The sequence below is a fragment of the Zootoca vivipara genome, chromosome 11 (genome assembly GCF_963506605.1).
Source record: "Zootoca vivipara chromosome 11, rZooViv1.1, whole genome shotgun sequence".
Lineage (NCBI taxonomy): Eukaryota > Metazoa > Chordata > Lepidosauria > Squamata > Lacertidae > Zootoca > Zootoca vivipara.
In genome coordinates this window covers 45460211-45476994 of record NC_083286.1, presented here as the reverse complement: position 1 = coordinate 45476994, position 16784 = coordinate 45460211, and the positions used below count along the sequence as shown (strand labels likewise).

The window sequence follows — 16784 nt, the reverse complement described above, 5'->3', positions numbered from 1 at the left end:
GATTCTACCAAATGCTGGTTTTGCAGTTACACTACAGAACAATTTAAACGAAAGCTCGCGACAGTATTCGGGAGTAAGCCCATTTAATACAGTGGGACTTCTGTGAACATACATAGGGTTGAACATAATCCTGAGAGTTGAAAAGTGAATTCTTTTTTGTTGGCTCAACTTCAGTTGTGCAGTATCTACTAATTTCATAGATGAAAATAGGAGCTTTCTTTCCCAACATCCCAATTCTAATGCATTGCTACAACCTCTTCTCTATTACATTGCCTAAAGTTTTACTCTGCATATTATTATTTTATAAATATATATATATATATATAAAGCATTTAGAAGAGGAGAAGGGGACGACAGAGGATGAGATGGTTGGACAGTGTTCTCGAAGGTACCAACATGAGTCTGACCAAACTGCAGGAGGCAGTGGAAGACAGGAGTGCCTGGCGTGCTCTGGTCCATGGGGTCACGAAGAGTCGGACACGACTAAACGACTAAACAACAACAACAAAGCATTTAGAAGGCAGCCTCATATTACCAGAGGTCTAGTGTGCTTCCTGGGGCAGAACATAGACAGGAAGATGAAGGCAAATCACTGCCCCACTTATAGGAGCAGAGGAAGCTGCCTTACAGACTCAGACCAGCGATTTATCTAGTTCAGTATTGTCTGCACTGACTAGCAGCAGCCTGTTTGGGGTTTCAGGCATGTCTCTCTCAGCCCTACCTTGAAATGCCAGGGATTGAGCCTTGGACCTTTTGCACTTAAAGCAGAGGCTCTCCCACAGAGCTATGCCCCTTCCCTGAAACTGGTGCAACAATTGGGCCTGATGCCCTCATGCAATGGTGGCAGAGCCAGCTTTGAATTCTGTGGATGCCCCAGCAATGAGGCTTGGGTGGCTGCTGCAGGCAAGAATCCACTAGTGGCACTTAACGCCTGCCTGCATGTTCAGTCGGTGACTCCTGCATTGCTGGAGGCAGGCAGAGGCCAGCAGGGCTGAGCCCCACCAAATCAAGCACATCCCACAAGTCGTGTATGGCGCACATCAGGGATTGATAAAATTATTGGTTTCGCTGCTTGCCTTAGATTGCCAAAATAGGACTGTTGTCAAGCAACTGGTGCTCTGCTAGTTACATTGTGTTGACTTAATGTGGACAACACAAACACAGATTGCCACTAGAGGTCAGTATGCTTCCAGTTAACCGCTTGCATCTGCCCAGTTATTTTTGGGGTTGAGGGTGGGAGGGAATAAGTGATTGTAACTACTGTGATTTTCAAAAGGTCAGCAGGGAAATTAAAATTAAAGTGAAGTCAAATTAAAGAGAAAGGTGAAGTCAGACACCCCACTATTTCTTTAAAGTTGAATCCTACAAGATACAAATATTCTGAAGGATTTTAGTGAGGCATCTGGGCATGTTAGTTCTTCCAGATTTCATTCCACTGAGGGGTTATATTAGAAAGGCTACCTCTTGACTCGTTTCATACGGCTAAACATATGGGGTTTTTTTTGGGGGGGGTTGTTTTGAGGATCACTATCATTGAGAATCCTGCTCACAAAGACAGATGACACCAAATGCTGCAGGTGGCCGATTGCTTCATTTGCCAATTCTGGGTATTCTTTACCATCTGAAATCCAAAACTGGTACTGTTAGTTGCTGAAATTGCACTTTAAGGTTGAGAGCTTAAGGAATTGTTCTGCAACTCATATCTTAATTTCAGCCACCCTATGTCCATAATGGATGATGCAGTATATATATAACCTGCCGCATGAATGTGCAAATAAATCCTTTGTTTTCCTTGGAGGCAACAGAAGGTTGATTAGGCTCCTATGAAAGTTTACTTCCATTAAGCCCCCTGGGAAAGAACCATTTGTTCTGAGGAAAATAGCCAAACACTGTTGTTTGACACATTTCCGAAAGGCACGTCCCTAGGCTCATTCTCTTAGTCCCTGAAATGTGATAAAAACCTTAAGAACTTTGGAGCCAGCTAATTACAGCTAATTAGAAAAAGCGGGTGACATTTGCTAACAGAAGAAAGTCCAGAAGCTCTCGCTGACAGCCAATTTCCCAAGCTAAGAACGTATCAGCCCAATGTTCTCTCTTTCCAGCCGTAATTTGACCATCACCATCTGCAGAAGTAATAGAGAGAAAGGGTTGGCATCTGGGAACATAACAGATAATGAATGGAGAGGGAGAATATTTGTACATTAACAGGGATGGTGCATCAAGGGATGGGTTAGGTTGTCTGTCAGCTGCAATCTTCAGATCGAGATCAGAGGACTTCTTAAGATCCATGACTTGAAATCAATTTTAATGAGTGTGATGTTACTATGCTCCAAAGGCATTTGAAATTTAAGGAGGAACCTGAATTTCTGTTGCATAGAAAGCCAAAACTCATAAGGAAATATAACAGACTCTTTGGAACACTACAACGCTTTAGGAAGAAGAATTAAAGCTTTCTTAGGCAGTATCTTGTTTTGTTCTAGACGACAGATGGAAGTAGCCTGAAGGGACTCAAGCAGAAACATCCCATTAGTCCCTAGACATTCAGTTCCAGTATTGTCTATTTGTGAAGCAAGTTTTAAATTACTTACTGCACTAAACAAAAAAGTTTGGGGAAGGCTGAAGCTCATGGCACCATATTGCCTCATCTTCCTCCCTTTTTCTTTTCCTCGGTTCTTCGTTCCATAGCTCAAAGTTCCTCAGCTGTTCCATTGTCCAAGCAGAAATTCTAGCACAGCTTTCTCCAACCACTGTGCAGACCAGAACTGATGAAAGTTGTTGTTCAATATGTCTGGAGGGCACCAGGTCTGGGGAGGCTGTTCAGTCCTATCATTGTCCAAAGGAATACTTGGTCCTGAAAAGATTATACCTTTTCTACAAGATTTGCGAAGCACTTTGAAGTCAAAATTGCTTGGAACCATGCTAAACGATGCCCAAATTAGTTCAGGCCTGTTGGACAGCTGTGGAGCACTGCCAAGTTGCAGACTGTGGATGTTGTTGCAGCCTAGCGATGTGAGCAAGAGGCTTGTAGTGGTGAAGCTGTTTAAATCTAGTAAGAGGTGCTTGATGGGATGGATCGAGGGAGTGGTTAATGCCTCATTATGGGAGGAAGTTTTCCCTGCCACTTTGAAAGCGGTGGTGATACAGCCCCTCTTGAAGTGGTCCTCCCTAGAGGAAGCAGGTTATCTAAACCAGAGTTTCAGTACCAAAACAGCCTTAGTCACCTTGATTGAAGACCTTCTCACAAATCCTCCCCACTAGGTGTTGTGTTTCTACTGAAAATCCTAGTGATTATATTTAACTTTGCATCTCTATGTCTAAATTAGCACGAGGCCATGGAGAGGCAATGAGATCCTCCCTCGCTGCTGCTGCCACTCTGGGCAAGCTCTGGCTCATCCTCCTCCCCAAGCTCAGTGGCGGCAGCACTGGCAGATCAAATTAGAAGCTTTCATAATTCCGGGAATATGCCTGGAAAATCAGGGCACTTGGAGGGGATGTTCTGATACTGAATCAGACTAGTGGTCCCGCTAGTTTAGAGTTGCCTACACTTTCTGGGACGTGGGTGGCGCTGTGGTCTAAACCACAGAGCCTAGGGCTTGCCGATCAGAAGGTCGGCAGTTCAAATCCCCACAACGGGGTAGGCTCCCGTTGCTCAGTCCTGGCTCCTGCCAACCTAGCAATTTGAAAGCAAGTCAAAGTGCAAGTAGATAAATAGGTACCACTCTGGCGGGAAGGTAACCGGCGTTTCCGTGCGCTGCTCTGGTTAGCCAGAAGCGGCTTAGTCACGCTGGCCACATGACCCGGAAGCTGTACACCGGCTCCCTCGGCTAATAAAGCAAGATGACTCTCCAGAGCTGCAGGCAGGGGACATTCCCAGCCCTGCCCAAGGGTGCTAGGGATTGAACCTGGGATCTGCTCTGCCACTGTGCTACTCCCTTAAAGGGCCTGGAAAGCAGGTGCCATTCAAAGTTGTATACAACGCTGGTCTAATTGGATAAATAGTCTGATATGTTGCAAGGCAGCTTCCTAAACTCTCTTTTTTTAAAAAAAGTTCATCAGGGCTTATTCCACTCCAAGCCAAGCTTTGTTTTATAATCTAGTAGTTCTTACTATTTTAAGATACTTGGGAAGTTACAGGAACAGGCTGTTAAGTGTCCCTAGAGGAGAGGAGATGGGTTATTGTTAACATTCCTCCGTATTGCTTAAGGCCTCTCTTGTGAAAGAAAAAGTAGAACCGCCAGGCAGGGTTAGTCTCCAGAAGTTTTGAGACAGACAGGCTGACGACTGCTCCTCCTGGTTCTAAATTGCCTTCTTCTCCCGGAGGAGGAATGTTTTCTTCACTGCTAGTTGCCATGTAGGTTGAGCATTTCTCCCAACATGAAGGTAAGGCAATCATTGAGCCAATTTCTGCAGATGAAACCAAGTCTAATGTAATATTCATTTATGCAAGGCATATGGATGAAGAACTACCAGGGTGTAAGGGCGGGGGGGGGGGAGTGTCGATGGGGACATGGTGAGTTGCAATAACTGGAATTTTTAAATTCAGCCCTATGACTTTGACAGCTGCTTGCCTTTGATTTGGATGCAATCCTAACCCCATTTACCTGGGATTTAGCTTCCTTGCAGTCAATACAAGTTGCTTCTGAGTAGGCATGGTTAGGCTTATGCTGTTATACTTGGAAAATCAGGCCAAATGTGAGCCGAACAATAATTCCAGTCTCCCCTTCCTTCTCTTTAGGCCCTTGGAACATTTGTTCTGGTGGCAATTGTGGCCTCCTTTCCTGCTTTTTCAAGGTGAGCGGTTCTTTGGCACTTTGAAAAGGGATGAGCATATATATTCAGCATGTATTTTCCTCTGTTCATCGGTAGGACTTGAGTAGCTAGTTAGCTTCAGCTGTGCAGTATAAGTTTAGGATTGAGAGTGATCTTTCCTTCTTCTTATCTAGGTTGCCAACTTTTCTCTCTCTCTCTGGTAGGGCTCCTGTGCTTTTAATAGCTGCATGATAGGCAGAAATTCAGCTGGTAAAAAGGTAAAGGTAAAGGCACCCCTTAACCATTAGGTCCAGCCGTGACCGACTCTGGGGTTGCGGCGCTCATCTCGTGTTATTGGCCGAGGGAGCCGGCGTACAGCTTCCAGGTCATGTGGCCAGCATGACAAAGTCACTTCTGGTGAACCAGAGCAGCGCACGGAAACGCCGTTTACCTTCCCGCTTGGAGTGGTACCTATTTATCTACTTGCACTTTGACGTGCTTTCGAACTGCTAGGTTGGCAGGAGCTGGGACCGAGCAACGGGAGCTCACCCCGTCGCAGGGATTCAAACCGCCGACCTTCTGATCAGCAAGCCCTAGGCTCTGTGGTTTAACCCACAGCGCCACCTGTGGATAAACAGATAGACAAATGCTATTGCAAGGGAGGGGGGGGAATCACAAACTGAATTCCTGCTTTTTATGCAATTGTTAGAGGTAGAAGACGGCTGCACAAAAATCAGAAACTGAAACTTATGATTTCCACCACCCTGCAGGAGCTCTATTGGGGGGAGGGGAGAGAACCCCACAGCTATTGCATGTGCAATCTCCATATGAGATTTTTCATATTACGATAGAACCATAGAGTTGGATGAGACCTTGGAGACCATATAGCTGGATCTTCTCTCTCCAGCATCCCTAACAGATGACATCCATACTTATGCCACTTTAACAGTCATGGCTCCCTCCAAATAATCCTGGGGACAACAGTTTTTAAGGGTGCTAAGAGTTGTTAGGAGACCTACAATTCCCTGCAAACAAACCACAGTTCCCAAGGTCATTTGGCGGAAGCCGTGACTGTAAAAGCAGTACAAGTGGTACCACTTCAGTTTCTTCAGAGTAAACATGTTTTGATACTTGCTGCACATTTCCAGGAAGCGCTGCTGTACTTTTGTAAAAACAATTGCTGGTGAAGCTGCAGCAACCACTGGCTGTTCCGCACTTCCATATGATCTGCTACATAAAAAGCATGGCCTTGTGCAGTAACAGAAAGGGGAAGAGCTATGGCCAGGCAGGCAGAGAACTGGAGCAGCCCAGCAGCAAGGGAAGAAGAGCAAATGGCTTTTCTCAATACAGTCTTATAGTGAGGATAGCAATCTTCCTGCACCTCCATCAATTCTCTGTTGTCCATAGAAGGTTCTCCTCCAAATCACTGCCTTCCCACACTTTCTCCTATATCAGTCTGGATCTTCTCTTACCAGGGATACTCCAAAAGGAGAGGGAATGAGAAAATCTGGACTGAGGAAGGAGAAAGTGTGGGAAGGCAGTGATTTGGAGGAGAACGTCCTACGGACAAGGAAGAATTGATGGAGGCACAGGAAGCTTCCTATTGTCATCATATGATCATATGCATGAGCTCCTCGTCAGCAAGATGTGCAGCCCAATCTTAACCACATTTACTCAGAACTTTCTCCCAAGGGAATGATCACAGGGCAGTAGCAACACAGGGTTGCAGCCAATGCTACTCCTGCTCAGAGTAGTCCCACTGATGTTAATGGACATGATTAACTTAGGTTTGTTACCTGGATCTGCCCTGAGTAGGACTGGCTACAACTCATAGTTGGAAGGGGCAGTGCTGAACAGGAAGATTGAGATGTAGCTTGATCCAGGCCATCCACTAACTTTGGGATTCCTCGAGATTACTTTGTTATGGAGGAAGTCAACAACTTTTCAAAACAGATAACTGCAAGATCAAATGGGAATTTTTCCGAGACCTTCCTGCAGATCCTTGTGATTGAACCTGGGACCTTCTGCATGTTCTTTACCATTGGCCTATGGTGCTTCTCCCAATGTTGAAACCTTGACAGTATTTTTCTTTCTCCCCGTATAAAATCCAGGGCTTCTCCAGTCGATTGCAGCTGGAATCCATTTGGTCCTTGGTCAGAATGTGATGGCTGTACTAAGACTCAGGTACAGTATTATAAATGTGTGCCATTTGTATGCTACTCGGGTAGTAATAATAATAACAACAGCAATCTGGTTGCCATTATTTTGTTACCCAATATTTTGAGGATCATATGTTTATTAATAATCATGATTATTAATTGGATTATAGAGGTAATTTGTTGATTTTAAGTGATGGTTATGAATGAAGATCTAGGACAGGAATGGTCAGCCTTATGTGATGCACTTAGTTCTTTTATTAATACTCCAATATCTACCAACCAGAACCAGGTGCAAATAACATATACCATATACCAGTACTTAAAATTTTAATGACACATATACACACACATGGTGCTTTGAAGTACATTCTAAACCCTAAGAGATTTATTTTTAGCACCAGAATAGAACTGAGCTCAACCCTTTCATGGGAAATCCTTTTAGCTTTCCTTCATTTCAGCAGTCTCAGATGGGGAAGTCATGTTGTTATTACTGTTAAACGACTAAAAAATTGGAAACCCTGGCCAATCTACTACAGATCTCCCAAAGATCTACCAGTAGATTGCCCACCCTTGGTCTAGGGCACAATCGTTTGGGAAGTTCGCGTGCTCAAGTGCCTTGGAATGCGTTAACTGCACAGCAACACTGCTGAGCTTCTGCGCAGCCTGTTCTTTCAAAAGGGTTTGCACAGGAGAACTTCCAAGAGGATTGTGCCCTAGATAAGGGGTTCCCAAACTGTGGTCTTCAGACCAGCAGGTGACCTACAATGTATCTGTGGATTTGTGGTTGAAGATTGGAGTTGGCATATCCATCATATTCAATTGGTGTTTGATTGTCTTTTTGTTGTTTCTTTTATTCCTTATATTGTATTTCATGGCAATATGAAATCCACAATTACACCTTAAGTTGCAATACAATATATAACCCGGGGGGGGGGGGACCCAATAAAAATACACTTAGTATCGTACTAGCACAACACATTAAATTGCTACATTGGGCAGAAAAACCATTACAGGGTCCAGCAAGTGGTCTGTGAAGAGAAAGTTTGGGAACTGCTGCCCTAGATCTTCATCTGCAACCATTGCTTAAAGTCATCTTAGACCAGGCATCCCCAAACTGCGACCCTCCAGATGTTTTGGCCTACAACTCCCATGATCCCTAGCTAACAGGACCAGTGGTCGGGGAAGATGGGAATTGTAGTCCAAAACATCTGGAGGGCCGAAGTTTGGGGATGCCTGTCTTAGACAATCACTACAGGTGCATCCAGAAGTCCTGTTTATGAGCATTCATTCATTTAACTTGGGAAGGCTAAATGATGATGATGCTGGCCATTTGAACATTCATTTTGATTTGTTTGCAGGAAAGTTAGACAACACTATGTGAAGGATAGCTTGGTAGAGCATGAGACTCTTTAATCTCAGGGTCGTGGGTTCGAGCCCCATGTTGGGCAAAGAGATTCATGCATTGCAGGGGGTTGGATTTGATGACCCTTGTGGCCTCTTTTAGATCTATGATCCTATGATTGTGGCAGAGCAAGTGTTACCCCACACTTTCCAGTGCATCTTCCCCTACAAGGCCTCTCTAACTGTGCAAGGTTAATTTGTCAGTACAGTGGTACCTCGGTTTTTGAACGCCTCTGTAGTTGAACGTTTCAGAACTTGAACGCCAAAAACCCGGAAGTAAATGCCTCAGTTTTTGAACGCGCTTCAGAAGTCAAACAGGAAACACGGCTTCCATTTTGAGTTCTCCATTTTGAGGCTTCCGTTTTGAGGCTTCCGCTTTCAGTTTTCGGTTTTCCAACATGTCGGAACTCGAATGGACTTCCGGAACGGATTACATTCAAAAACTGAGATACCACAGTATATGACTGATTCCCACCTGAAACACCCTATATTTCACACCTCAATCTTATTTATCTTTACTCATAAGTAAATCCTACTGAGTTAAGTGGGACCACATGTGCATAGGATTGGTGCCTCACAGGGCAATCCTATGCGTGCCTATGCAGGCACAAGTCCCATTGTGCTCAATGGAGCTTACTCCCAAGGTATAGGATTGCAACCTCAGCTAGCTAAACTAAACTACTTTAGCTTTCCTATATAGATTAATTTCCTGGCATCTGAGTTCTCTAGCGGAGGATATATAAATCCAGGAACAGACAGCCTATAAACCAAACCGCTGTTTTTCATTTGCTGCTGATGTGGCCAAATAGATCCGCCTGTTTTCCCCGCAACAATAACTCTCAAATTAAAATGCAAATTATTTCCATGTTTATATTCTTCGCTGGTTACTTTTACAAGATTCATTGCCTGAGTAGCTGAAATGTTTCTCAATTAAGGCAGCGCTGGTGAACAATCCAAGTTTTCTTACCAGATTATTAGTTAATTTTCTCTTTAAGCAAACTCCCACACCATAAATGGTGAACATGTGGTCTAGCAATACAGAGTTTTTGGCCTTCAGTAACCAACGCAGGGAAACTTAATAAGATTTTCTGCTTGAGTGACAATTTGAAACTGGGTCTCTCGTATCCAAATACAACACTTTTGAATATCCGGCAATATAAAACACACATGGGTAGGGTTGCCAACTTTTAAACCAGGTTCTACTCCTATGCCTTATAACAGCAGCTTGTTCTGCAGACAGGTGCACATGTGATGTTGCCAGTGACACAATTAGGACTGCACTTTGGGGATGAAGTTCATGACCCTACATCTGACCACTGAGAGCGGCAGATGATGGAGATGGTGGCAAAAAGGCCCAGCATTGACCTTCCTGCCTCCCCAGGAAATTTGTGACATTCCCCTTTCTTCAAAGGGCACAAATTCAGAGCTAACATATCATCTGCCTTGCTCCTAAGAGCACTACTGGAACCTACTTCTAGCCTAAAGGATTGTTTTTGGATTTAGATTCGCAGACGGACCGTAGCAGTTTATGGGCAGTTTGGAGGACAGCCATGTCCAGGAAGTTCCTTTGAAACCTGTCCTTGTGTTCCTACAAGAGGGTGCCCAACAGAAGATGGGTGTGGCAATCGTTTTAGATGTTTGTCGGGTACGTTCCTTCAAGAATCCAACTGACCTGTTCATTGTCCTTTCCAACTCTATAATTCTATGATTTTATTATTGTTCCACAGCAGAAGCCGATGGGACCAAAAAGAGGGAGATATGGGAATGCAAGTGTAACTCTTTATTATGATTTCTATTATTTATATATATATATAAACACAGGGACCCAGGTGGCGCTGTGGTTAAACCACTGATCCTAGGGCTTGCTGATCAGAAGGTCAAATCCCTGTGACGGGGTGAGCTCCCGTTGCTTGGTCCCAGCTCCTGCCAACCTAGCAGTTCTAAAGCACGTCAAAGTGCAAGTAGATAAATAGGAACCGCTACAGCGGGAAGGTAAACGGCGTTTCCATGTGCTGCTCTGGTTTGCCAGAAGCGGCTTTGTCATGCTGGCCACATGACCTGGAACCTGTACGCCGGCTCCCTCGGCCAATAATGCGAGATGAGCGTGCAACCCCAGAGTCGGTCACGACTGGACCTAATGGTCAGGGGTCCCTTTACCTTTTATATATATAAACACACACACACACACACACACACACACACACACACAGAGAGAGAGAGAGAGAGAGAGAGAGAGAGAGTTAGTTCTTTATGCAGGGTCTCTAGAGGGACTCACAGTAAATGACTTATACAGTGGTAAATAACAGAACTCTCAGGCATCAGATAACAGCACATAAATATTGTTGCCTGCACCCCAATCTCTGAGCTTTGAGAGACCCCAGGAGTTCCAGTGCTTACCCAGGGTACAGTTTCCTTGAAATGAAGGTCAATGGAGACTTGATGTCTTTAGGATATGGAGTTTTATTTACACATATATACAACCTGAGGATAGGATGGAAGGGCTTACTACGCTCCAATGGACCTTGCTTGCCCATGAGGTTTCCAGAGAAGCCCCTAAAGGAGAAGCCAAGGAGATTTGCCTTGTCACAAAGGACAAATAACTAACCCAGAAACTTAGTGGGAGGCGGGGGCTGGCTTTCAGTCCCAAACACCAAACCAAGGCAACCCATTTCACAGAAAGAAAATTCCAAGACGCTTGGAGAAACATGTCCATCCGCAAAGCTACCAAAAATGGCAAAAATCTGTTGATCCATTCCCAAACATAAAACAAAAAGGAAAGAAAGAGGACATCTGAAGGCTGAAGCTTTACTTTCCGCTCAGCCCAGCATTGTTCAAGGTCAAAGAAAAGAAAAACCCAACAAAATGTAAAATAAAGAAAGAAAACCAGGAGAGGACCGGGGCCTCCATAAGTACCAAGTGAGTTGTTTGGGGGCATTGTGGTAGTGAGAGCCATGTAGGGGTCCCCACCTTTCTATGAGGGAGGAGGAATCTCAGAAGAATCAGTTTCTGTTCTCTAGATGGGTGCAAGAGTTTCTTCATCGTTCCTATGTTACCTGTATTTATGGCCACAGGGCAGTGCATTAGCAAATCCTTGGTGTGCAATGGAGATCACGACTGTGAGGAAGATGGCGCTGATGAGGACCGATGCGATGAGATCAAGATGGTGTGTGAAAACACCAAGCCACCTTTGAAGCCGCCTCCTAATGTAGAGCTTACAGGAGCAGGGTGAGTTCTTTGTCGTTCTTATTCATTTTGATGCAACGATGATTGGTTATTTAAGAGAAACAAAAACATTTAGCTTCTACGTACATAGGGCAAAGCATTTATTTAGTTCCAGGTCTTCAAAGCATCAGTTGTCTCGTGGCCATATGAAGTGAGAAGATTATCTTTTCATGAGCATTGTAGCTACTTCTCGGATAGGCCATTTGGCATCTGTTTTTGGTGGGAGTTGCTCTTAAGGGGCCCTCCTCCCAGAGCACGAGGACCATTTCCTCCTTGCCATTGTTGTTGCTGCTGCCCATTTGCCTGAATCTCCCTCTGAGCCTTACCTTCCTTGCCTTCCTCAAAGAGAGAACAAGGCACCAGGGCCGTCTTTAGCAGGCATCCCCAAACTTCAACCCTCCAGATGTTTTGGACTACAATTCCCATCTTCCCCGACCACTGGTCCTGTTAGCTTGGGATCATGGGAGTTGTAGGCCAAAACATCTGGAGGGTCGCAGTTTGGGGGTGCCTGGACTTTCACTCCATTGCTTTTCACTGCCGCTGATCGAGAGGGACCGGTATACAGTAGATATACATTTGGTACCCCCAAGAATTCAGCGCCCAGGTGCCCCGCACCCCTTGCACCCCTGGGTAAAGTTGGCCCTGCAAGGCACGAAGAGGTTGCTACTGCTGCTCACGCCACTGCTTGCTTGAGCAGCTACAGCAAGACCAGGAGGCCCCAGAGCTCCAGAGGCATGGGCCTTGCGTGACAATGTAGACTCCTGACCAGAAGCGCCATCTTCTCCAGTTGATTGAGGGGGCCCACTGAGACATCCTGACGTCACGCATGTGATGTCATGGGAGGGGGCAGAGTCGAATAACATACAATGATTACTGTAGCGATTCTTACAAAACACATGTTGGATAGGCCAATAATAGGCCAATATGTTGCAGGTGGGTGAGGTATACTGAGTCTAGCACCTCCCTGCAATGGCTCATAGGAGTGGTCGCAATGAACTACTGCTGCTATTCCTTAGCTCTTGGTGGATGTACCAGAACTTCAGCATAAATGGCAGGTGATTATTTCAAAGCAAATAAATTACAGGCTTTATGTGTCCCCTTGGCCTTGTTGGTGACCTCAATTCAGGCTGAACACAGGAGGAGAAAAAAGATACGAGGAGATTGACCATTGTTGTTTGTCAAGTTGCATTAATTTTACCTGGAAATGTAACATAGCAGGGGCAGTTGCCATAGAGATAAAATGCATTAGAACGATCAGGTGCTTGCTCTTTTCTGTTGGGGAAACATTTTGTTTTATTTTCCCTGATGTAACTTGCAGTGGCGGGGATTTGCATCGTAGCTCTGCCAGTACAAAATCTCATTACAAAGTGCCCTGTTCTTTGCATAATTTAGTTTTGGAAGTAGTCTGCTGATGTATGCGAACATTTAGTTAACAACTGATGTTTCTAAATCCTGTGAACTTTGCAATCTGTGTCCTGACTCTGATTGGTTGCAGCTTTGACGCTCTTACGGGTGAGAGCAGAGGTGGAGTCATCCATACTAAGAGCTTTGGTGGCCAATGCAGAAAAGTGTTCAGTGGAGACCAGAGAGAATATTATCGGCTGAGTGACAGTGTCCTTGCTTACACATTCCAGGTGTGTCCGATTGCTTGTTTTCAGCCACAGTATCATCTGGGGATAGGAACAGAAGCAGCCCACTGGCTGGGGGGTGGGGCAAAACTTTAGCATCTTGGCAGCTGGCTCTCTGTTGCCTATCAGGCAAGGCAAATAGTTTGGTGCAGTGCAAACACACTGGCAAAAGAGCAGCATTGGCTTAGCTGGTGCATTTGCACCTTGTTGAATTACTTCTGCTATGCTCCTCCTGACAACCAATAGCAACGCATCTGTATGGAAGCTAGTGTAGTGGTTCTGTCCTTAGCTACCAAGCACCCCATTTTTCACGGGAAACCTCTGGATTTTAATCCATTCCCCGCTGTTCTCCCGAATGGAGGAAAATCCCGGAAATCCCCCGGATTTCCTACCTGCCAGGGAGCCTCCATTTTGGGTGCCACTCTTCCCATGTGTGGGCACCGGAAATCGGGCAGAGCGGCACCGGAAGTCGCTTCTATGCATGCCCGGCGGCCATCTTGGTGGTGGCCGCATGGCGGCGGGCGTCACCAAGATGGCCGCCGTCATGCGGCCACCACCAAGATGGCCGCCGGGCATGCGTAGAAGCGACTTCCGGTGCCACTCTGCCCAATTTCCGGTGCCCACACATGGGAAGAGCGGCCCCGGAAGTTGCTTCTATGCAACGTCCGCTGCTGCGCCGCTGCTGATCCCGCATTTTTCAGTGGGAGACTTAGCAGGTATGGTTCTGTCCCACCCTGCAAACTGCTTCTAGACAAAAACATAAGAAGCTGCCCTATACTGAGCCAGCCCGTTGGCTCATCTAGTTCTTTTTGTTCTACACTGACTGGCAGCTGCTCTCCATGATTTCAAGCAGGGCTCTCTCTCAGCCCTACATGAAGATGCTGACGCCTGAATCTGGGATCTTCTGCATGCAAGCAAATTCCCTACCACTGGTTTACAGTCTTTCTCATGCATGGCTCAGCCTACTTCCATTCGGAGTCCATTTTTCATGTGTTCATTCACAAGTCTGTGCCAGCTCGTTTTCTCAATTTAAAATATACTCACCACATTTTTTTTTCATTTTTTAATGGATTTTGTGTCTTTTTAATTGTGATTTTATGTTGTGAATTGCCCTGGGATCTACAGGTATTGGGTGGTATACAGATAATCATCATCATCATAATAGGTATACAAATATAAATGTTTTATCTCATGCACACATTTTTAAAATCACTTTATTCTGCAATATGCATTTGGGGTATGTTTTTAAAGCTAAGAACTGTATTGCAATGTAGATTGTGTGAAACCCATAGCTTAATTATTTTATGATCCCGTGTTTAGTCAAGGTGATGTGAATTAGGTTAGTTTGCTTAAAAATACAAGCTGAATAACATTTTTTAAAATGCAAAGGTCTGTTGGGGGAAGCAAGAATGTACGTTATCTTTAGGGTTCAAGTTGAGCTAAAACTGCATGGACACAGCGTTTGTCCACACTTTCCAGGCAGAGGTCCCCAAATGCTCCGTCTTCGAGTGGTTTTTTTGACCCTCGCTTTCCCCACTAAAACCCACTCTTTAAAGCTGAATCGGAGCAGTCAATTTGGGTTTTCCGTGGATGGATGTTTACTCTAATTGAGCTTTAAAGAGTGGTTTTTTGTGGGGAAAGCTCCAGAGCAAAGAGAGGGGCTTGGAGACAGAGCTTTAAATTGTGGGCCTTGCATGGAAGGAACAGAGGAAAAGCAACTCTGAAGAACCTGTGGTTCATTACAATAACTTTAAAGAGAAAGCATGTATCTGGTAGTCATGACAGGATTGCTGGGGAGGGGGATAGGTGCTTTATAATACACTAAATTTGGTGTAGTTTGTCGATTTTTAGGTTTAATGTTTCACACACAATTTTGGGTGGCATGAGTTAAATTTGTACCTTTCCTCAAGAAAATAGCTAGCATGAAGGTACCTAATATCTGGGCTGAGAAACAATTGAATTGCCAATATTTTATTTCTTTCTAGAGAATTTTATATATAGATACCTTTTCCTTCTTTTTAATAGGTGACCATTCAGAATGATTTCAGCGCTGAGTTTTACAACAGTTCCTGGGCTTATAGAAAACACACAGAGAGGCTTGCAACCGGAAAAAAATACCGCCAGCATGAAAAAAATACAATTCAAGAAGGCAGTTCAAAGGTACCCAGTGTTCTGCATAATTTCTTGCAAGCAATTTCCCCAAATTTTATGCCTTTTTAATGTTCTTTTCACTATTTGTGTGCTTTTCTACACAGTGTCTATTAATATACACAGTTATGCAAACGGCGTTTCCGTGCGCTGCTCTGGTTCGCCAGAAGCGGCTTTGTCATGCTGGCCACATGACCCGGAAGCTGTACTCCGGCTCCCTCGGCCAATAACGCGAGATGAGCGCCGCAACCCCAGAGTCGGTCACGACTGGACCTAATGGTCAGGGGTCCCTTTACCTTTTATGCATGCTTATTGTAAGTTGGAAAAGTGCAAAATGTAAAGGGGCACTGTGCTTTGATTTGCGTTCCGTTTTTCACATCAAAATGTGAATAGAACTGAATTTCTTCCTCATCCCTCATTACTGCAGTGGTTTTCAAGAAGTATGGCATGGCATCCTGGGGTGCTTTGAATGATGGTCAGGGGTGCTGTGGACAACACTGGCCCTCTTTCCTCCCCTCCCTTCTCTGATGCTCTCACGCGTCTCTGCCTCTCAGAGGCTTGCACAGCTGTTTGTTGCAGCAGCCCTGGCTACAAAATCCATGGTAAATGGTGCCTCTGGGGCTGGCCAGGGCGTGCTGGTTGCCAGGATCTGAGTCGGCCTCGGAGTAAGCAAGCAAGCGGGTGAGGGAGCCCAGCCAGCCTGCAGCCCTTGATGTTGGGAATGGACAGACAAGTCCAGGCACCTGTGAGGCAGTGTGAGGAGACACCTCTCTTTCGGGCAGGTGGAGCAGCTCAGAGACTCAGAGACCCAAGCAGAGCAGAGAGGAGAGGAGGCTTAGGGAACACTCCACAAGGGAGGGTGTTCGAAAAGGGTGAGAGGCTGCCAGCTCTGCAGGCAAGGGGTGACATAATTGGGCTCCTGAGCCCCACAGGGGTGCCGCAGAAAGAATGTAGTTGGTCAAGGGAGTCGTGGACTCAAAAAGGTTGAAAACCTCTGCATTACTGGATCGGGAAGTTTGAAATTTCAGTATTTCCCTGTTTGCTGAACTCTGACACCAAATAGCTAACTGGCATGTGGAATTACGCAGTTAACAAAGAATTCTTTATCCAGGAGATATCAGCTGTAAATTGCTCTTTTTACAAACACTTTACAAACACTTTCCTACTATTGTGAAAACAACTGCTTGAGTTCTATATATGTTTTCCTTTCCTAGAGTAATCTGCTCATGGTTATCGAAAACAGTGTGGAAGTTGCTCAGTTCATCAACAAACAGCCGGAATTTCTAAATCTTGCTGAGCCCTTCTGGAAAGAGCTTGCTAACCTTCCCACCTTCTATGAATATAATGCATACCGAAGGTTAATTGAACGTTTTGGAACACATTTCCTGCACTCTGGATCTTTGGGAGGACATTACAAAGTTCTGTTTCATGTCGCTTCAGACAGTGCAAAAGCACAAGGTAGTGTACTGGTGCACTC

General features: G+C 45.1%; 1 protein-coding gene across 1 annotated transcript in view; it reads left to right on the top strand.

Moving 5' to 3' along the window:
- The first annotated feature begins 4221 nt into the window (after positions 1 to 4221).
- C7 (complement C7) overlaps positions 4222 to 16784 on the top strand; it is a 31748-nt gene continuing 19185 nt past the window's right edge. Inside the window, exons 1-8 of the mRNA XM_035100474.2 lie at positions 4222 to 4380; positions 4736 to 4791; positions 6861 to 6933; positions 9813 to 9954; positions 11381 to 11534; positions 13027 to 13165; positions 15185 to 15319; positions 16522 to 16765. Coding sequence (XP_034956365.2) covers positions 4375 to 4380; positions 4736 to 4791; positions 6861 to 6933; positions 9813 to 9954; positions 11381 to 11534; positions 13027 to 13165; positions 15185 to 15319; positions 16522 to 16765 — 949 coding nt within the window. The 5' untranslated portion in view covers positions 4222 to 4374. The remainder of the gene's footprint in view (positions 4381 to 4735; positions 4792 to 6860; positions 6934 to 9812; positions 9955 to 11380; positions 11535 to 13026; positions 13166 to 15184; positions 15320 to 16521; positions 16766 to 16784) is intronic.